Below are 22699 nucleotides of genomic sequence, written 5' to 3'. Positions count from 1 at the left end.
GCTTTTAGGGCAAAATATATGGATGTAGTTTAGAAGCAACCTTAAGGGATATACCAGGGAATAGGACAAGAGAAGGAATGCAGGATCATAGTGAAAGCTGCAGAGAAAGTTCTTGCACCATTTTGAATGGACAACAAATGTAGCAACAGAAGAGAAGATGGTATTGTCCAAACTGAGAAAGTCAGAAAAAGGAATCAAATGAAAGGCTCACAGGATTGAATGAAATAAATTCAGAAAATGAAAACTCTGCAAGTATTCTTCACACCACCTTTCCTCCTAAGTGTCACTACACACTCTTCCATCCCATGCCTTCTGCTCAAAACGAGTTTTCTAAATTCTGTTGCATGCTTACTGCACTGAAGAAACCTGCTGCTTAGAGCATTGCCTGCAGTAATGTTACTGCATGACATGCTGTCCCTCCTCACTTGTGCACAGTGCCTGGGGAACCCTCCCTTATCAGGGAGAGCTTTGCAAAGGTGTGGGTGACAGCACAGAGACAAAGCTTAATCGCATGGTGCTTTTTCTTCATTTTTGTGTACAGCTCTTAATAGCTGTGTAATAAACCAGTATTGATGAAAGAGGTCATTTGCCATTAACTTATTTAGTTTTCTGCAATGAGCTGATGTTTAATTAATGTGTAATAACTTTTGCAACCAAATGTACCCTTTTATGTTTACTATAAGGGACAGTTTGAAAATCAACTTAAGCGACCAGTGACTGCAAATGTATTTATTAAGGTTTAAACATGTGTAAATGAGTTTGTGCTTATTTGCAGAGCTGTTAAACTACAGTAAATATGTTTTTTTGTCAATTGGTGGTTAATTAACATTCATTAGTTCTCCATTAAGAGCACAGTTTGGTGTCTGAATTTCCTTGCTTTGGATTACGGCTGTATTTTTTCCTCTTTCTACACAACAGTTTTCAAAATCCATTGCCAGTCCTTTGAATTTACCTTGCAAGGCAGGAGATTCAAAAAGGGAGAAGTGGAATTTTATTGCCTAAAGTCAAAGCTCCCATTTAGGAACTTGGCAGCTTCCTTCTTCACACATCTTTCTCTCCCAGACTTTTGAAGCCAGTACAAGTTGTAGAGTTCTCCCAGTTGTTTAATGCCTTTGTACCTCTGTGAGGGCTTTTGGAACCATTAGTGCAAAAGCTGCTAACACCTGCATGGAGGGTAGAGAGTGGACAGATCATGGAGGTCCTATTTCACCCCAAAGGAAATTTGCAAGGCTGACATTCCTGAATAAAGGCTTTTGGGGGCGAGGGAGTTAGGTACAGGGAGTATCCCCTCGGCTGGCCGCTATGTCAGCAAACAACCACAAGGTGACACTGTCCCAGTACATTATTTATGTTTTGACAGACGAAGGTATACATTTCACGTAAAAGATTGTTCTAAGCATCAGCATCCGCTCCATGTTTCTTAACTGAGAACTGTCTGAGCCAGGCATCATGCACTTGTTAAACCTAGAAATTAGGGAGATTTTCAAATTACCTTCAATACATGTCTTGTTACAGAGTGGATAGCCTTCAACAGTGGCAGTCCCAATCCACCTGCCCCTACTCACAAAGGTGTCTGGGAACTTTGTCCTACAACTGAAAAATGCCAGATCAGTCGTCAGTCCCAAGTCATCATCAGAGCAGTTCTGTCGTTGTCCTCCATTCCTTTGCAGCTGTCAACATTTGAGGTGATGGAGTATGTTGCTTAGAGGTAGATCCGGGGAAAAGTCCTGTTTCTTTCTTCAGTTGTGCAAATATGCAAGTAGAGAAATATAGGCCTGAGAGGCCTTTTACAAGTTAGGCTTTTGTCCAGAAATATTTATTTATTTATTTAAATGCAATAATGCTTTGGTTGTTTGCTGGAATTGGTTTTGGATGGTTTTACCCAGTGAGGTTAAGCTGTGCTATGTGTGTAACTCAGGTGTTGAGTAACAAGATCTGACATACATGTAAATGGTTGATACAATAAGCATCTGGGAATGAGTCACCATAATGTATGTCAGGTTTTTACAATCAGACATAGTATCAGAAGCATTTTTGAAAAAAAATAAAAATCTGTATAGTACACTAAAATAAAGGGAAAAGGCATGTTTGTAAGGGTAGACTTTGACCTGATTTTCCCCAGGGTGATGTTTGTTTACATCTGGCCATCCTGTTTTACCAGGTTAGGTTTAAAGAGTTAACTGGGTTGCTTGTATGTGTAATCATGAATAATCAGCTGAATTTGATACTGTTCAATTGCCACATGCTCTGCGCCTGCAAACGTCTACTTTGGTTCTAGTAACATTACCTAAATTAGTAGCAATGTTAAATGCTTCTCCTTGATTTCTCCCTCATGAACCTGCAGTCTCCCTGAGGTTTGTGGCTCTGAAATTATTAAAGGAACAGTCTCAGAAAACAGCAGAAGTTTAATCAGCTTAGTCTTGTTTGATCAGTTATCAAAGTCCCCCCTTCAGTATTGTAGTAGTTGGGACTACCAAGATAAATTGCCCCAGTGTGTGTGTAAGGGGAGCACAAGTAAAGCATTGAAACATTCAGGCCAGTTCTAGAAATGCAGTAAATGTAAATGGGCTTTCCTAGAAAAGCAGCAGCTTATTCAGGCTCCCTCTGGTCCCATGCACATTTCCAGCCTCACTGGAGAGGAAGCTCTTTGTCGTACCTGACGTGGTAGCTGAGAGGAGTCATGGGGCATTGCTGATATTAAAACTATGCAACTTACAGAGAAGGGTGCCATATCAGCAATCATCTGGGTATGTAACCCACCTTCTGTCAAGTTATAACAGCAGCTTTAATTTGAGGTGAGACATCTGTAAGTAGCAATCATGACCTTTCCTCCTCTTCCCCGCCAATTCTAGACAGGCCAGTCCTTGAAAGAACAACCCTGTAAGCTGCGAACAAGTGGACATGATGACCATATCAGCTGCAGACATAAACCCAAGGTGCCAGCTGCAGCAGAAAATCCCTCCTTCAGCTCCCTGTACACAGGCTTGACCTGAAAGAACTCATCCCAAAAAGTCAAATCTACTGTAGGATGCTTTACTGACTCATAGAAGGAGAATTGGACTGGCACCTAAAGCATGTTATTGGGGCTATTCAGCTTTATATTTACTTCTTCACTGAATTGTCCAGCCCTCCTTGCTGCAGTCAGTGCCTCTCATTCAGGAGCTCAGTAGAGGCAGTAAGGAACAGTTTGATGATGTTTTTCTGCAGAGCAGTAGGATAGGGAGGCCCAGCCTTAGGGCAGGATGGGGACAAGCAGCGCCTAACTAAGAGAGTTATCAAGTTCAGTGGAAAAACAGGAACTACAGCTCCCAGGAGGCATTCCCTTCCCAAAGGCAGATGTATTGTTGAGAGACTCAAAAAAACAAAAATGCACTAAATTCAGAATGGCTGAATGTTTGGTTCCATCAAACCCACCAAAATTTCCTAATCAACCGTGGCACTTTTTTTAAGCATTCTTGATTTTGGAAATTTGTAAAAAATATTTCAACTCTTTTCTCTAATTTAGGATGAATAATGATGAAGTTGTTGAAATTTTCCACACAGAATAAGTTCTGATTTGTTTTTTTTCTAAGCTCAGCTTTAAAAACTGAGGTAGCTGCACTTGTTTCTGTGAAGTGCTTTGATATCCATGGATGAAAAGAACTATAGAAGTGCTAATTATTGTCATACTGGTTTTAATTGTTCTGTCATACTGACGGAGCGACTGCCAGTTTTCAGCCAGTGATGTTTTTTAAAAAGATGTTGTCCAGTCCACAGTTTTCATAGAAACAGTCAGATACTTCTTTTTAATTGTTTTAAAAGAAAGAAAAAAATAAAATCCTCTCCCTGCTCAGCAGCTGCTACAGTTCTCTGATGGAAGTTCAAATCTGCCTGCATTTGTACAGGATGCTATTATCAGGATGGTAATGAAGAGAGGAGATGCAAAGCTCCAGTTGTTAGATACTACAGATAAAATAGTGGGAACTGCTAGCAAGGATAAGACTCTCTGAAATTTGATGTCTACAATGATTTAAAACGGAAAATATGGTTTACAAAACTTTGGGAATGGTGTGATTTTCACCTCTTTTATTATTACTGTTCTTATTATTTTTGAAGTACCTTTTATCATTTTTCTGGGAAGGTCTAAATGAAGTACTGTGTTTCTAGTCAGCTCAAACAGACTACTCCTACTACTACTTTTTAATTTAACCAGTTTGCAGAAAACCTTTCTTTACCCGTCATTATCCCTGGCTGTCATGGGACCTGTAGTTTAAAGGCCTCAGTGCTCTCTTCAGCCATTCTTCCTGGCTGTGCTACAGCTCCCCATAAGGCATCATGCTCGTGCAAGGCCAGTGTCATGTCAGTGGAACCTCATGGCTACACTGGGGAATGTGTTTGTCCCTACAAAACTACCCAGTAAAAATCTGACTGGTTTACCTAAGGTCCTCCAGCAAAGATAGACCACCTGGCGAGGCAGTACTGGCTGGAGCTTAATGTATATTCTAAGGGAGGGTTTAGGACCAGGCAAACAAATATGCACTAACCTATCTAGTGTGTTCTGTTGTCATGGTAGAACTATCAGTGCCATGATGTCACTGAGGGAAAGGAACCTTGCAGTTCCAGCTGTTAGTGACCTGATCTGCAACCCAAGTATGAACCAGGACATCTGTGGAAGTGATCTAGAGGTATTCATATCACCCAGCAGCCATTCCCCATAGGATAAGAAGCTGCCACATAGTAAGGACATCAGTGGACATGAGTGGGTAACTCAGTTCCACAGGTGCCACATTTTGGAGCAGGCTCTTTCTGTCTATGTAATTTATGGGAATAAGATGAAACTGTGCAGAATACTTCATAATTGCATTGTACCATCTAGAGAAAAAGCATTTGCAGAAGACATAACTGGCATTGGTGGGCACTCCCTTGTTGTCATGGCTTTGTGTGTCCCTGTGTCAGCATAAGGCAAGCAGTGACTCTCAAGAGTGACACTGGGCAGTTGGTCTCCTTAAAAAGGTAACAGTGATACTTTTTTGGAGAAGATGCTTTCTTCTTGAAAGTATCTAAAATGGTCTGGAAAATGACGTCAGACCATTAAAACATAGAGATTATTTGCTTTTCCCCCATTTCACTCTTTGTTTGCTTTCTATTTATTTCAAAAGCCAACATGATGCACCAAATGGAAACCTAAACAAAGTCTTTAACATCCAAGTCCTTCCACACGTGTATTCTTTGTTTCAGTGTAAAAAGAAATAAAAGGTCATTTACGTAAAAGCCTTTGATGCAGCAAGCAGTAATATTGTGTTGGGGTTTATTAATATGAAGCAGAAAGATTTTGCCCGTCACTGCAGTTACTACTCAGTTGTTGCCTGAGGATTATGAGGCTTTTAAAGAGATAATATGCAGTTATTTTTCCTGTTCTGGAGAGAGCCTGGTCGTTCTCCTGTGAGTCAGCTGTAAAGCAGAGGAAGTACACGCAGCGAATGTGTCACCAGGACCTTAAGAGCCCCTTTTATACCCTGTTGATGGTGGTTTGGTGCCTGACTAGGCACCACTAGGCCTCACCAACTAGGTCTCTGGCCTGGTGACATCCAGGTGACTGTCCCACCTGAGCAAGTAAAAAGGCAGAAGAAAGAATAAAATTTCTTGTTCAGTAAGTCGCCCAGAGAAACAGCACAATGACAGTGATGACTATATGGGGACTGGTTGTTTTTCTGAAAGGGCAGTGGGTATATTTAATGCATTGTCATACCTTAGAGGCAGGGAATTTTCTTTTGGAATTAATGTTGAAAATCTAAATCTGAGTCATGTAAAAGTAACTTGTAGATTTGGGGAAATCTTATGGAATGCTTCAATTTAGGAAAGAAAAATCAGGATGGATTCACACAGGTACTGGGACAAGTAGCATTTTCTTTCCTACGCTATGGTCAGCAGTCATGACCCAAAGCAAGACAATTTCAGGATAAGCCTCAATTTGTCTGTGTGAATTGACAAGCAGCACATGAAATTCTGCCAACCTGGCAGGCTGGCCTCCACTTTCTTGTGCCCAGGATCAGGTCCATGCCTTGGACCTTTGTTGCTCTAATCGTAGGCATGAGGACACAGGATGCTGAATGTGACACTGCTTTGTAGCCAAAGTGCAGGCGCAGCTCTCTGGCCTTGTAATCTTTTTGCCAAGAGTGTTTACTGGGGGAGTGAAGAGACAGGAAGTATGTTACAGCTGCATCAGCAGAATGTCAACTTAAGATGGCTTTGCCAACGGAGCTAAACCTTTAGGTCTTTCTCATGGGAGCTTTAAGGTGAAGCTGTCTTTGGGGGCATGTATTAACAGCCTAATGAAAACGAGACAGTATGATTTTAACATACGTTAAGCATAATGGCAAGAAGTAGCTTGAGGTTTAACTAACTGATTTTTAATACATCATGGAAGCATACTGCCTTATTTGTGCTAAGCTGTTAATACACATTAGCTAGCTAAATATGTGTTCTTTGCACTTCTTAAATCCCAGTACGAACAGAGCCAGTAAGAATAGTTTTATTAAAAGAACATCTATACCAAGTTAAAATCCTAAATGCACACCCTAATTGGGATTTTCCTTTCTTCTGATTGAATATAAGTCTTACTGTGGCTTTTTGTATTTTCTTTTGAAGATGTCTGATGAGGGAATAAGAAGAAATGTTTTTACATTGGTTTTTCTTCTTTACTTTTCATTGCTTATATTCCAAATGTTGTTACAAAATAATGAGAAAGCATTAATCATTTCTCTGTCTGGTCTAAGACAAATGGAAGGAATTTACAAATAATACTGAATGCTTTGGGTTTTAGTTTTTTGTTATTTGTTTGTTTGTTTTTGTTTTTTGGTTTGGTTTGGGTGGGTGGGTGGGTGGGTTTTTTTGAAACATTTTCTAGGTTTAACATCTATTTCCCTTTACCCTAATTTTCCAAAGTTTTGTGTTATGACTTAGTATTAATATGAAGTAGTTGCTGTAGCTGCCAGATGAGTCATCAGAACAGCTTTGCATTTTTCAGGGGAATGCTAGTATTTGGCAATCTCTTCCACTCTGGTGAAATAACCAAGTGTCATGGTTTAACCCCAGACAGCAGCATCATGCAGCTGCTTGGTCACCTCCCTCCACCAGCACAGTGGATGGGGAGGAGAATGAGGGGGAAAAAAATAGTAAAACTCATGGATTGAGACAAGAACAGTCCAACAACTGAAACAAAATACAATATAATAACAATAATAATAAAAAGAAGAGAGAGAGAAAACCCGAGAAAAAACAAATGGTGCACACATAACACAATTGCTCACCACCCGCTGACCGATGCCAAACCCATCCCCAAACTGCAGTCAGCCCCCCTTCTGGATAACTTCCACAACTGTATATAAACTGAGCATGACATTGTATGATAAGAAATGTTCCTTTGGCCAGTTGGAATCAGCTGTCCTGACCATGCTCCCCCATGGCTTTTTGTGCACTTTCTCATTGGCAGAGCACGGGGAATGAAAAAGTCCTTGACTTAGGGAAAGCACTACTTAGCAGCAGCCAAAACATTGGTATCTTATCAACATTATTCTCATACTGAATCCAAAACACAGCATTGTTCCAGCTACTAAGAAAAAAATTAACTCTATTCCAGCCGAAACCAGGACATTGAGGAAGACAAGAGCTGGATTCAGGGAATCGGACCACATTGAGCAGCTCGTACATCCTTTTTGGATTTGCCATTAGAGCTTCATTAGCTCGATAATCACATTCCAATCACAAAATGTTTTTCTCTGTATACTCAACCCCATCCATCTCCCTTACAGCTATCCAAACACTGTCAGCTTTATGGAGAGATACTACAGGAACTAGAAACAATGGACACCAGCTTCATATTGTAAAAGCTCTTGACTGCACACCTAAGGGTCATCTGTCCAATACTGATGACATCTTGAATCTTTCTGTAGGGAGTTGAATACATCTAGTAAACTAAAAGTACACTGTATGTTCCTCAGTCATCAATACATTGACTCTGCCCTGGCCAAGGTACTCAAACAGTGTGTTTTAAGATTGGCTCCTGATATTGAGGAGATCTTTAGAAAGCTGAAGGATCATACTGGAAGTTATAAGGAAGTCTTGATTTCAGGGTGAAATATGGGCATTTTTGCCCTTTCTATCTAAGCTGATTTGGTTTGTTTTCTTGTCGTAAGCATTGCTCCCTGACAAAAAGGCCATGGAGCCTAAAACTTAATATTTGTTCTTTTCAGTCATCCCAGTAGGTTGGAATATCCTGTATGCCGATCTCACTTTTCTTGCACTCACGCACACAAAGGGCATGATGGTGTCATATGCCCCTTTCCACAAAGGACTGTACCCTGACCCTCCTTCACCAGTTTCTTTCCTTATGGATTTGCAGTGCCTGGTACATCACCCTCAGCTCTGCTGTGCTGTGCAGGTGGAGTGGGGAGAGTTCACCCTCTGTGAAACCTAAATCCTTTGTGCAATTCTCTGTGGCAGTAAAGAGCAAACCACCTTCTTCACTCCAGAGATTTAAGCCATAACACATTCCTACTTTCTTGTATATGAACAGAACTTCTGCTTCATGGAGCTTTCTCATTGCAGAGCTTTGAGGGACTGCAGACACATTATATATTAAGTGTTGATTTCTTGTAGTTTTCTTTGGACATTTTTGAGTGTTCATGGCCTTTCTCTGCTTCAATCAGTACTGCTTGATTTGCACAGTGGCATAGAAAGAGCTGTCCAGTACAGAGCCTTTAACAGAGTCATAGAATCATAGAATGGCTTGGGTTTGAAGGGATCTTAAATACTATCTAGTTCCAAACCCGATTCCATGGGAAGGGACACCTTTCACTAGACCAGGTTGCTCAAAGCCCCATCTAATCTGGCCTTGTGCATGGGTGGGGCATCCACAGCTCCTCTGGGCAACCTGTCCAGTGCCTGTCTCACCACCCTCACAGTAAAGAATTTCTTTCTGATGTCTAATCTAAACCTACCTATCACAATGTGCCCTTGTAAAAACCCCATCCCCAGCTTTCTTGGAGTCCAGCTCAGAAGAAAAAAGCAGCAAGGGCCATCCAGAAGCTTCCTGTTACCTATGTAAATATTTTCGTGATGGCTCTCAGAATTCATTTACAGACATTATGTTCACCAAAATGTTTAAATTTCGCTTGAGCTTCACTTGTGGTTCCTTTGACTTTGCTTGTGTGGTATTAGTGCAAATGTGTTGGTGTGATGATTTACAGTGAGCATTCAAGTCTTGTATTAGCTATGTGACTCAATGGGCAAATATTTTCAACGCTTTTTGAACCTTGACCCTTACTTACAGATATCTCCATCTTTAAGCCATGGAATAGAGGCTGAAAATTTCAGCTGGTGTGAGCAATGCATCCTCAGTACCATCAAAGGTATATTGTGGACAAGGCATTGGCTTTTCACGAAGCACTCATCAAACACTTACCAGTAGTGGATGGATTTGTTTCAGAAAGTTCTCGACCAACAGTGAGTGTGATCCGTACATTGCTGGTGGCTAGGAGTCTGATCAGTGTGGCCTCTTGGTGTCTGAGTGTTGTTGTTGATTGAATGATGGTGGATAAGACTGGACGATTTGTAATTACATCATATTCAGCTAGTGGAGATATTTCCCAGGGGAATATTCTCATGCATCCATGTTTGTCAGGGATATGCAGACAGCTTGTCTGAAGTCAGAGGAAGAAGCTTTTCAATAACTTACATTAGTATATGTACTGTATTATGTCCTTTAGTAGAGAAGAGAAAAGGAAAGGTCTGGAATTAATCTATACTTCCAAAGAGCCAAATCTGTTTGAACCCCAGTACCTCTTTCCTGTTAGCTGAAAATTTCCTTCCTCCTGTGTGGGTGCTTAACAGATTTTCCTGTATGGTCTTCATCTGCCTCTTGGCACTGGTGGATTGGCTCAGCTAGTGACAGGATAGAGACAGGTCATGTCAGTTCTCTCTATGGCATTACATTCTCTTGGGTGGTTGCTTGGTGTGTACAAGCACACGGTCAGTACAGAAGTAACTGCTGGGTTTGTGAGTTTTATTTAAAAAATACCAGTAACAGCAGGGACCTAAAATACAGCTCCTTCTGTGGCATGTTACTACCTCTTTAGACTTGGGTCCCTTACTGCTGGCCATACAAGTGCTTTCAGGTGTTGGGAAGCATTCACAGGTGAGTGGGGATGTCCCATTTAGCATCATGCTTGGATAGAGGGTACTGGACTTAAAGTACCTGCTTGGCTTTTTCTGTCATGTGATGCCCTGCTGATACACATAGGCAGAAAGAGGCTGTAAGAATAGGGACTTTCTACTGGCATTGGTTCTTGCATTCTCCCCTGCAGAAAATGTTTCTTGAATAGGAACCTTAGTTTGAACACTGCTTTCACTTCATATTGTGTTCTAATAATATCACATAAGAGACATGAAATGGCTTTGATCATAGGGAGTAAATGCCACCAAATATTCTTCTTCGTGCAGCCTTTTCCTTGCTACATTAAAAATTCATGGGCAGTAGCAGCTTCTTCTTTTCAGGACTTAGCTACATCAGCAGATGGTGAGAGCGGGCAGGAATACCAGGGCACATTGATGGACAGAACAGGGGTGTCCTGAACCAGTCGGGTGCAGGAGAAATTTGCACTTAATTTTCTTATGCTGGGTCTGTCTGAAGCCAGACAGATTTACTGTTGTTCCTCACTTTGATGAGCAATGGAAAATTGTTGTAATTCAGTTAAATTGACATGAATCTGAAGGTGTGCCTTAATTTCCATGTTTGCTTTATTCTTTGTGTTGCATTCATCCTCCAACCAAGAGGAGTTTACAGGGAATGCGAGAAAGGCAGACTTCAAGAGGTGAAATTGTAGCCCCACAGAAACTGGCGGCAAAGCTTCGCTTGATTATATCAGGGTCAGAATTCATCCAAGAGGCCGCTGCATCCGACTGTAGAACCTGTCAGGGTTGCCTTTGACATCTCAGACACTGATAGACAACTTGTATGGGAAAATTCTTTGAGCTTTAGGCTCCTTTTTTCTCAGATCCTCACCACATCAGCTGGTAACTGCTTGCATTTGGCAGCAGGTTTTATCGTCCCAAGGCCTGTAAAAAGCTTTCCTGCCAGCTCCTTCATGCTATACACTCACCAGTTGTAAAGCATCTCTGGTAAACAATTTTTACTGTTCTTTCTCATAACTGTATGTGAAAGTGGTTGCTTACCAAAAGCTCAGAAGCAGATGCTTGAGTGACTTGGAGCCCTCCATTTCACAAATTCAGGCCTCCCCTGGATTCCCACTGATGTCTGGCAAACACAGGATGATTCCTTGCAGACAGAAAGAAAAGGTGAAAAGGTGTTATGGACAATGACTTCAGCTAAAAAGTAATCAGATATTCTCAGAGAACACTTGAGGTAGACTTAGCCAAGTTCAACGGGTGAGGTATATGGAGTTCATCTTCCAGTCCATTCCTCTATCAGAGGGCAAGTAATGAAGCATGTAAGTGCCCTATTCAGAGCTCCATCTCTTCATCAAAGGTTTTCTTTGGTCTTTTCCTTTTTACCCTGCTCCAGTCTGATCCAACTTTAGTGATTTTTTCACATCACTTGCCTTTGTTCAGCCAGCTGCTATAGTGCTCTGCCCAACCTGCTCTTTGTCCTTCCCTGATCTCTGCCTGCTGGAAGAAGCTAGCAGGCTCATTACATTATTTAAAAACTAGTGGTCTGTTGTATAAATTAAGAAGGTAATAAAGTGTTGCTGAAGGCCAGGACTGTGCACAACCCCCCAGGGGTTTCACAGGAAGCAATGCTTCCATTCCTGTTTGGGTTGTGAGCTCTTTGTTTTATAAAGCCCTGCCAGCTGCCGGATCTAACAGGTTGCTTGAGCTGAGTAAATTGTCAGTAGCGGGGGGATGCATTTGCTGGCATTTCAGGACCTGAGCCAGATCATGTTCCCACATGGATTTTATGCCCCTCCAGGAGAACACCTGCCTATTCTCTGTCTTATCTGGAAGGCTTTTATAAATAGCCCACCCCAGACCTCTGCTTTAGGAAGCTGTTTCAGGATGTGTGCATCCCTTATTCAGCCCAGCCTTAGCAGTGTCTTTAGCAGTGATTCAGAGAAGAATTCCTGTCCCTTGAAAAGTATTGCTTTTTCTGATAGGTATTGCTTCATCTGAGCAGTTTGCAAGTTTGGCCACACTTGGGTTTGTTTCGACTTATCCAAGCTGATTTAAACATGACTTGGAATGAAATGGCATCAGGGTGGTTCTGAGATGAGGTCTCCTGCTGCTGCAAGCAGCGAAGCCCATAAGCCATACAGCTGCATGGCTGATGCATCCAACTGTAGAACTGGAAATTCCTCGGTTCTGTCTGACATAACCAGATGGTGGAATCGCCTTCAGCAAAATGCCTCCTCCCCCTGAGGAGCCACCTTATTCCTGCACCTCTTGGTGGGCAGGTCCTCTGTTGTTCCCTCCAACTTCACAGAATCACAATGAAAAGGGACCCACAAAGATCATCGAGTCCAGCTCTTAGCCGTGCACAGGACCATCCCCAAGAATCACACCATGTGTCTGAGAGTATTATCCAAACGCTTTTTGAAGTCTGGCAGGATTGGCGATGTGACCAGTTACCTGGGGAGCCTCTTCCAGCACCCAACCACCCTCTGGGAGAAGATGCTTTTTCTAATATCCAACCTAAACCGCCCCTGACAGAACTTCAGGCCATTCCCTCAGGTCCTGTCACTGGTCACCACAGAGAAGAGATCAGTGCCTTTCCCTCCTCTTCCCCTCACAAGGAAGTTGTAACTGCAATGAGGTCTCTCCTCAGTCTTCTCCAGACTGAACAGACCAAGTGACCTCAGCCACTCCTCATATGGCTTCCCCTCAAGGCCCTTCACCATCTTCACTGCTCTCTAATAGCTTAATATCTTTCCTATACTGTGGTGCCCAAAACTGCCACAGTATTCAAGGTGAGGCCGCCCCAGGTCAGAGCAGAGCGGGACAATCCCCTCCCTCAACCGACTGGCAATGTTTTGCCTGATGCCCCTCAGAACACGGCTGGCCCTCCTGGCTGCCAGGGCACTGCTGACTCATATTCAACTTGCTGTCAACCAGGACCCCCAGGTCCCTTTCCATGGCACTGCTCTGTACATACATCTGGGGTTGCCCTATAACTTCTACTTTCCCCTTCTGTATGCTTAGACTTAGACCTAAAGTGCCTACCTTTGGCCCTACTTCTTTGCTATCTGGCTCATCCTCAGGACAGTGGTATTTATCTGCCAGCTCTGTTAGAGGCTGCTGAAAACACCCTATTTCCCTCTCCGGCATCAGATGTCAGGCATTTGTGGCAAAGTATTGGACTAGGAACAAAAGTGGTACAAAGTAAGACTCAAACAGATACAACATAATGCATTGAGGAGATAGTATTTAACAACAGGCAACCATTTAAGCAGACAAAGGCATGATTCAATTCAGTTGCTGGATGATAAAGGAAATAACATTTGTGGTTAAAACAACAGGAAAAATTCTTAACCTGTGTGATAGTTAGTCATTGAACTCAAGAAGTGGGTGAGTTTCTGTGCCTTGAGGCAGGCAGCTCGATAGGATGACAGAAATGAGGCATGGGAGCAACCTAGGAAAGGGAGATAAACTTGAAAATATCAGGGTGAGGAGATTGGAGGAGAGTAGCAGTATGGGAAAGATGAGAAGAAAAGGTAAAATGTTAAAAAGTATATGTTGAAAGACTAGGTAGGCACTAACTCCAAATGCTGATGCAGAGACATCCCTGACTTGTAGCCTGTAAGAGTGGTTTTAACTGAGTCTTTGTCTGTGAGAGAGTTCTGCTTGCTTTTCGTCTTGAAGATCTGGACATGTTAAAGATGTGTTTTCCTCATTTTCAGACCTGAACACAGTGAAATGACTGGAAGTGTTTTCAGAAGCTTGAATTCAAGCAGGTCATAGTTTCAAAGGAACCTTTTACCAAATTTCTGCATAAAAATTTCTCTCCCTGTTTGTTGCACGTGAGGCTTTCTGACAGTGCCTGATCTCCTGATAACATCACAAATCTTGAGAATCTTTCTTGTCTTGCTGAAGGCCTCAGTTTAGGTTTCATAAAAGCTATGTTGGAGCTGCTGTAATGGACAAAAATGTATGGCACAACAGCCTGCCCACACTCTATTCTTCACAATAAAAATAATTCCCTGGTAACGATGGATGTGTAGCATGTATCATTTCAGCAAGACTTTGGAGCTCTTTTCAAGATCATTGCTGTCAGAATGATTATTCTCATCCATTAGAATTGTGTTGAGAACTCCATGCCAGAGCAGGCCATCGAATATGCATCAAGGCTCAGCAGAACGGGTTTGATCACCTCTTAGTTGTATAGAATTCCTGTCTGCAGCGATCTACATCCCTTGCAACTGCCAGGCAGTTGTTTTGGGGCCTGTTAAAGAGTGGGCTAGAAATAGGTCACGCCTGGCATGTTCTGTAGATTGTGTCTTGCAGGGGCTTTCTGTATTGTGGTGTCAGATTGTGTCAGATCACCCTGCAGTCTTCAGTGCTTCACACTTTTTAGACTATTGGAAGCTTATGTTAGGATCTCTGCTATGTAGCTGGAAACTTTGACACACCCTGAGAGACAGGGCAATTTTATACAGTTAAAGTAGACATCTGCTCTGATGTGCCCTCAAGAGAAGATTACTTCTCTGAGGGCAGAGGGAGCCTAGGGAGATTAACTTTTTGTGCTTCTGTGAATGACTCATTAAGTGATTTACCCAAATACGCTGAGGAAATTGGGACGGTGTATCTCCCAATTCCTGCTAGAACTTCCCAACCTCTAGGTCACCTCTGCTTCTCTGTTGGAAGGGACTGTTAACCATTGTAGTCTCCTTCTCTGAAGTCAATCCTAATTACTTGTGCTGAGGGCAGTACAAGTAATTCTCCAGTGCTGAGGAAAGTTTTGGGGGGGCAACTTGGGTGGATAGTTTTTGGATTTAAGCAAAGAGAGCTACTGCCTTCCTATGGGAAGTAAACTATTTAAAGACCTCTAAGGTTGAACTCTGGGTCTGCCTAACTCATCAAGTGTTATGTGACATTTGTGAGGCAACAGGACTCCCAAATATAAAAAGAGATCTTGAAGCTGTCTTCAGTGGGAAGTACTGACTGCTTGTCTAGATTCGCATGCCTAATTCCTATAGCCACACTTAAAAACACAGGTTAACATATTGCCTCACTCCGTGAGAAATGTCGAACTGGGATCAGCTATTTTCCTGCTTCTGAAGCCATGAGCCAGCCTTTCTTGTGAGGACAGGTCCCACAGTTTCCCACTGGGACTGCTGACTGGGCTGGGAGATGGCAGGCAGCTTGGCTCCCTGCCACGCAGCAGCAGTGGCTGAGCAGCGTGGCTTCCCCTGCTTTTGAAGTGATTTGACGCCCTCTGGCAAACAGCAGCTGCAGAGTCCAGTCCTGAGGTATTAGTAAGGAAGTCGCTAATGGTACGTGATCTTTCAGGGAAAAGGTAGTGTGACACTCTTGAAACCATTGACAACTTTTATTCTTGTTGTGTTTACATCAGGCTGGAGGGGCAACTTTTGTTTTAATCAAAAAGGGAGCACTCTCTATGTCTCATCCCTCTCAAGCAGGAAGGACCCTGTTACAAATGACTAAGTAGTTCTACAAGCACTTGCTGTGGTAACAACCAGTAATTAAGACCACAAACGAACTGCAGTGCTAATTCTTTAATCCTGCTTGGTCATACTGATGAAAAAAGGCATCTTTAGGCTACTATTTACCTCCTGTCCAGCCTTCAGATTTGGTCTTTAAATAAACGTGAAACTTTCTAAATTGGAAAGTCAGAGCACGGTCTTTATCCAGTCAAACAAGTTTTTGTTTTTCAAAGGTGATAACACAGTTTTCTACCCATGCAGTGCAGAGGAAGATGAACTTCACAACTCGTGTTTAGGTGGTGGAAACCAGCCTAGCTCTTCTGACACTGGTGGTGATATGTCAGCTTATAGCAATTGAGAGCCTAGCCCTTGACCTGTAAATTGTCCACACCAAGGACATCAACTGTGAAACTAGATCGATTGCATAGTAACAAGGTTACAAATTTGTGAAAATCAGCTATTGTTCTTGTACGGCAGGAAGTTCTGTTACAGCTCAGTGGCCACACTTAGAAAGAGGTGTTGTGCATGCATGTTATCGTCTGCAGTTATGGCCTATCTGAGTGCTCTCAGTGCAGTAAATCCTTCTACCTAATGAGGTCCTTACTGCAGCAGAAACTTGGTCTTTTTGCATTACATGTCTGGATGTGAGTCTTAGCCCTAAGCTGACTCTGATTTTCAGTATCAAAAGCCAGTTTAATTTATAGACTTGCAAAATATTCATAAAAACCATATCTTTCCTAAAGCACTTTAAGGAATGAGTACTTCTAGTATTAAAGCCATTTTATACATATATTTTTCTCAAACCACAGAATTTTTTCCTATAACATGTCCTTCGTAAGTGCCTTGGGGATATAAATAAGTGGCATTGATGTTCTAGTCGGCACAGGATCATGTTTGGTAGATGGCATCCTGTCCTTAGCAGACTTCCTTCTAGTGATGTCATGGAAATTATTTCTCTGCTCTTTCCAGCAGACTCTGGCCTGGCATAGTTAGAGACCACTTTATCAGGGAGGTGTAGGTGAAGGAATGGACAAAGTATGGTCTATGGTAACTCTCGGAATATGAGAAGGGCATTTACCATTTAATGCTCACCTTCTCCTCAATTTGCCTCTTGAGGCATCTGGTGTATTCGAATGATTTTCATTTTCTCTTCTAGCCCTGCCTTTTCTCCTTTTCTCCTACTCTTGTGGCTCCCTGTATCCCAAGATCTAAGGGAGTGTGGTACATAGATGCTTAATTGCAGTGGGATGCCACCCTTGCACATCAGGGTGGAAATGTGTACATGTAGGAGCTGCAAGTACAGGAGTGAAGAGAGGAAGGGGAGATCACCACTGTCCTGCCATGGTCTCTTAATCTTCCTCCCCGTGTGGCAAAACCCCTTCGGCTCTTCCTCGTTCCTCTCCATAACTCCTCTGCCAATGCGACAAAACTGCATTTTCTCTTCATGGCTGAGAAGCTTTGAGCAGGCATTGCTGCAGAGTACAGCAGTGTATCTTGACTAAACATGTTATAGCTCACAAAACATCATATGTTTTTGCTCACTGTTGCAGATACCCCAAATAAAGTCCCTAGATGCTTGGACTCTGCTGACAGAGCCATGATACAGTCCCCTTAAAACAATTGTGTCGGTCATTATAGGGTCTGGAGACTGGTGCGAGCAGTTTTGTATGTTTAAGAATGCCTTTTCCCTGATTCCAACAATATTTGGAATCAAATTGCCAGTTTAGGTGTGGCTAGTAGTGCTTGAAAGTCAAGTGAGAACAGTTGCTGTTTTGTGGCTGTTTGTGGTGTGATTTCATGAGCCTCATTTCAGCTCCTAGAGGGCAACCATCCACATCATACAGATGGCTGTTGCAGTTGGCATTGAGTGAAGTTTCCATGGATCACTCTTTGCATTTAGCCACCTCAAATGCAAAAAAAAAAAAAAAAACAAAAAAAACAAAAACACCATTACACCATTCCTATTTGTGGACACAGTCCATGCTTTCAGTGTCTCTTGGCTCTCCATGAAAAGCAGATGGTACTTCAGGCTTTCCCAGTGTCAATCCATGAGCATCTGTAAAACTGAGCTCCCACACAGGTAGGCGGAGGTGACCTGAGTACCTGTCCCAGAGGATCTCAGCACTGCCTATCTCAGCACAGGCTGTCCATCCAGGGCCAGCATGAAGCACCTCTCCTTCAGTTGGCTTAGTATCCAGACTGTGATGTCTTCAGCAGGTTTCCCTCACAGGGAAAGTAAGGCTCACCAGGCTATGTTATCTCATGCTGCTGTTTTCCTTCCAGCTTGTATGCAGAACAATCCCACACTCATAGGGTGGAAACACAGACACCTTCCTGAACCTGTCATCCAAGCCTTTCTATCATGTCTCTGACTGTGCCGTACAGCCCACGTTCATCAAAGTGTGGTGCTCTACGCCCTGTTCCCTTTGAACAGGGTATAAGTGTTTTGCATTAGAGGAGGGTTATATGGTACCTGTAGGGCTGGGCTTGTGCTGCCCATCCGTTCCTGAACTGCATGGTGACAAAATTTGGTCAGCCAGGCTAGTCCCGCCAGTCCTGCACCTACCAGGAGTATTGATAAGTGGCATTAAAAGGCAGCAGTAGGGATTTGTGGTGTCCATGCTCTAACTGTTTACCTGAATTTTTCCTCAAGTTTTCGGAGGGTAGGAAAGTTAGAAAGCAGACCTGCTGTTCATTATCTGCTTCCAGCAGGGGGAGATGGGTGCAGAGAGTTATTTCTTCTGGGAACACCTACAAAAATAACATTATTTATTTTACTCATGAGGCGCTCTCCTAGGATTTGTGTGATTCCTGCTTGTTTGGCCTTTTACACCTAGGCAACCCCTTCTTTTTGCTTCTATATGCTTCTAAAAGCAAATAAGATCTATCAGCTTTAGTTTTTGTTTTATTTTTTCCCAAGGTTTATGAGACCCTCAGGGAATTTCTTCCTCATCTCTCTGTTTATTATGATTATTATTATTATTATTAAATAGTTATGCTGTGGTGGTTCTAATGAGGATTGTATAAATGCAGAAAAAGATGAAGACATTCCCAGCACTGCCATATTAGCTGAGAGGCAGCTCAGAGTCCACAGTGATCCACCCCTCTTTGTAGGGAGGCATGGCCACATGCAGTCCCATCTCAAATCAGGATGTTACTAGAGTCTGGAGACAGGATTCCTCCCTTTTCCCTCCCTGAAACCCTGTCGTTCTCTGTATAAAACATATTGGTGCCACTTTCTATGAACTATATTTAACTAAGCATTAAATTTAGATTTAACTGGATAGTTATTGCCTCCTAAGTAAATACTCTGAGATAAGGAAATATTTAGTGAGCTCTAGCAGTTGGGTGGCAGATGCTTCTTGCATTGCATAATAGTTAATCTTCAACAAATATGTTTTCCTTACTCTGCTGGCATTTAATTATCATACAATAGCTCTTATTAAATGTAGATGAAACATATGTGGGACACCCTTGTAAAAAGGATCCATGTAACACTGGTTTGCAAGAGGGGTGCATTTCTTTCATTGGTTACTTCATATGAGACCAAGTCTTTTAGCTGTACTCGAATTCTGGCACAGGAGTGCATGGGTTTCCTGTTGGTGATGCCAATCTTCTGCCATGCCAGCAACTTGATGGCATCTTTGTCCCTTGCACTGTCCATTGCCCTAGTGTGGTGGTTACTAGCCGGAAATCAGATGCCAGCAGCATGGTCTTCTTCAGAGCAATATCCTTGTCGGGTGACATCTCTCTCTGCAATAGCTTAGGAATATCTGGTGTGTGGATTAACCCCTTTAGCTCCTCATTCTTCTCCCTCTGGTGCTATCGGTGTCAAGTCTCCTGCAGAGGAAGTGTCTGACTTGCCTCACTTTTTGGCTTGAATACAAAGCAGTCATCTCTTTTTGCCACTGCATGCGTGGCACTGGAGCAGCAGTGTCATGACCTTAGTCCTTAATTTCTGTGCCTTTAACACTTGCAGGGATTGTTTAAGTACTCATAAACAGTGCGGCCTTTCCATACCAAGGCTGCAGGGGCCAGTTTCTAGGCATTCAGAAAGCAACTGGACACATTCCTGGAAAAAAGAAAATCATTCAAGTACCATTAACTACAAAGACAGTGCCATTGGCTGGGGACATGACTTAACCACAAATCACTGGAAATAGATAAGTGCCCTGGGGCAGTGCTTCTCTTGTGCTTGTGTGTTTCCTTAGGAACTGGCTTTAAGCTACACTTGGAGACAAAACTAAGGGTTAGAGGGACCTTTGATCTGATCCCATATGCCCATTCGCATAACACACTGACATTCCTTATGTGTCTCCAGTTTGTGTCCACTGTATCCCACAAGGCTTCAGGAGCAGAGGTGAAGCAGGCATCGTACAAGTGTTTTTTTCCCTCCTGCACACACACGTAGCAGCGCTGTGATCCCGCAGGACAGCAATTCTCAGCCGATCTCCCATGGCTGTTCTTGCACCTGCTTCTCTGTACCCCTCTCAAACCACGCCTTCCCTCTTTGCTTCCCCGTCCCAGCCCCGCCGTGCTGTGGCTGCAGAAGGGTTACACTAGCGAAGCATCCCTAGAAACGGTTCTCATCCCTCCCGCAGGGCAGAGATCGGGCTGGGGAAATGGCAGGCAGGCATCAGCAGTAATACACACAGCTTATTCCTCTCCATTAATTTAATCTCCCTTCTCTTTGCGGTGGCGGTGGTATGTGGGTTGCGGGAGCGTTCCCGGGTGGGCAGCGCTGCTGCCGGCGGGCGCGGGGCTCAGCTGCGGGCGCCGGCAGCCGGGAGGACAGGCCGAGCATTCACACCGCGGGCAGCTCAATGCCGGCATTGTCTCCGCTCCGTCCCTCCGGCTGGGAAAGGAGGCGGGGGGCGGGAAGGGCTGAGTGGAGAGAGGTGGGAGGGAGGGATGTACAACTGTTTATCTGTCGAGGGGAAAGTCTGAGAGGGGAAGAAGCAAGGTTTGAGGGTGCAGAGGCAGTTGCCAAGGATGCTGCTCTGTAAATCAGTTAGCGTGTGGCTTCAGGCCGCTAAGCCAAGTTGTTTGCACTTTTGGCCACAGACCCGTTTTCCTCACTATTTTCTCTTGAGAATATTGGCCGTACCTTCCTCCATTCTCTCTGCCCTGCTCCCTGTGCCTCCCTCCCGCTCAGCATCTCCTGGCGGCTCCTGCTTTCTCCTCTCCGGTGCTGCTTCCCGCTCGCGCTCTCTTTCTCCTCCTTTCCCCAGCCCTCTCTTCCTCTCCCATCCCCTTCCCTCTCTGCTTCTCCCTCCTCCCCTTTCCTTCGTGGCTTCCCCCTCTGTCCTCCAGCCCTCATCCCTTCACAAGCCCCCTCTCCCTGCTGCAATGCCCGGCTCCCCTCCCCTTCCCAGCCGCCGTCCAGCTCCCCGAGGCCCGGCCCGGCCGCCGTTTCCCGGTCCCCCCAGGGCAGCCCCGCTCCCCGGCGAGGGCGGGTGGGGGTGCGGGGGCCTCGGGGCGGGCTGTGCCCGCGGGAGAGGGATGGGGAACGCGGCTGGCGGCTCTCTCCGCGCCCGCCGCCGCCGCTGTAGTGCCGAGCTGCCGTCTCACGAGTGTGGCTCCCTCCTCCCTCTCTCTCTCTTCTCCTCCTCCTCCCTCCCTCGCTCCGCCTGGGAAAGTGGGTTAGGAGGGAGCGCGGGGCTGGAGGCTGCACAGCCACAGGACCATCCCCTCCCGCAGCCCGGCGGCACAGGATTCCTCTTGTTCCTTTTCCTTTTTTTTTTTTTTTTTTTTTTTTTACCACCTCTCTACATCACTCTAAACGGGTCGATTTAATTGTTATTATTTTGTAATTATTTTGCTACCTGACTTTTTCCTCTTGCTTCTTTTTTCCCCCTTCTTTTTTAATTGAAGACTGTGCTAAGACTTTTTTTTCTTTTTTGAAAATCTTAAAAAAAAAAAAAAAAGACCAGGTGGGGAAAGAAGCCAACAAGAGACAGAAAAGAGCAAGAGAAAGTGGCAGCTAAGAAGGACTGTGAAATCACCTCCCCTTTCTGGGCTGTCGATCAGAGCGAGAGTTGTACATTATTATTATTGTTTTTCTTTCTACATCTATCTGTCCACATACACAGGCAGAGAGAGAGACAAGTAGAGACTGAAACTCGACAAGACCAGCCATGGTAGCAAGGGCTCAGCCTGATCGGAAACAATTACCGCTGGTCCTACTGAGATTGCTTTGCCTTCTCCCTACAGGGCTGCCAGTCCGCAGCGTGGATTTTACCCGAGGTACCGATAACATCACCGTGAGGCAAGGGGACACAGCCATCCTCAGGTAGGGCATTTTGCCAACTCTTCTGCTTCTGTGTATCTGTATTTCTATGTATGCAACGTATACATGTGACGTGATACATATTTGTGTGTATATGTCTCTGTGAGAGCGTGTGTTATTTTACCTCTGGAACTGCAGTAGCAGCAGCTGCTACAAACACGCTCTGCATGCGTGTGCTTTAATATGAAAAAATCGTAAAGCTTTTGAATACTTCTTGCCACCACTCTGCTCTGTGCAGTGCTCTGGATCAAAAGAATTTCAGTGGGGAAGATCCGCTTGTGTTAGCCAGCTCTTGTGAACGTACACTTTCCACCAGCCCTGCAGTATCAATAGAGAAATCGAAAAGGGATCCAGCTGTGCTTGCCAGATGTTCCATTGATCTTCCCGTGCTTCTTTTTTTACATATGCAAAAACTTTATCCCTGGTGCTGCCAGAACTCTTGGGCAAGTTCTTTTGGAAAACTCTGGGTTTTAATTTTATTTATTTATTTTTATGCCCTGTGTGGAGGGAAGATGGATACAATAGTTGAAAAGGCTGGTGAAAACATGGTGTAGGAGCTCTGACATTTATGAAGGTTGTATCTTTTTCAGTGTGTTGATGTTTTTGCAGGGCTACAATAAATGGGTGTATGTTGTGCCTATGCGTCTGATTGTAATGAGGGTGTCTTTGCACATGAAACCTTGCTCACTGGCAGTATTGAGTGTTATATTTCTGGTTTTCTTGTGCAGACTTTCTAAAGGTAGTTCTGACACTACTT

General features: G+C 43.8%; 1 protein-coding gene and 1 long non-coding RNA gene across 2 annotated transcripts; one reads left to right on the top strand and one right to left on the bottom strand.

The window, feature by feature from the left end:
• Positions 1-971: 971 nt before the first annotated feature.
• LOC113983690 lies at positions 972-2972 on the bottom strand. The gene is made up of 4 exons (XR_003539180.2): positions 2761-2972; positions 2288-2364; positions 1493-1593; positions 972-1163 (listed from the first exon to the last, which is right to left on the bottom strand). It is a non-coding gene; the product is annotated as an uncharacterized LOC113983690 (long non-coding RNA).
• A 17673-nt stretch (positions 2973-20645) lies between these two features.
• LOC120323264 (wiskott-Aldrich syndrome protein homolog 1-like) lies at positions 20646-21945 on the top strand (the record flags this gene model as incomplete). Its single annotated transcript, XM_039381407.1, has 3 exons — positions 20646-21090; positions 21140-21226; positions 21867-21945. Coding segments are annotated over exons 1-3 (611 nt in total), but the record flags the coding sequence as incomplete, so codon positions are not given.
• Positions 21946-22699: the final 754 nt, after the last annotated feature.

Source organism: Pipra filicauda, unplaced genomic scaffold (genome assembly GCF_003945595.2).
Source record: "Pipra filicauda isolate LSUMZ 115617 unplaced genomic scaffold, ASM394559v2 scaffold220_size1292976_pilon, whole genome shotgun sequence".
Classification (NCBI taxonomy): Eukaryota; Metazoa; Chordata; class Aves; order Passeriformes; family Pipridae; genus Pipra; species Pipra filicauda.
Note: the sequence above shows the minus strand (reverse complement) of the source record. Positions and strands in the feature narration are given on the sequence as shown.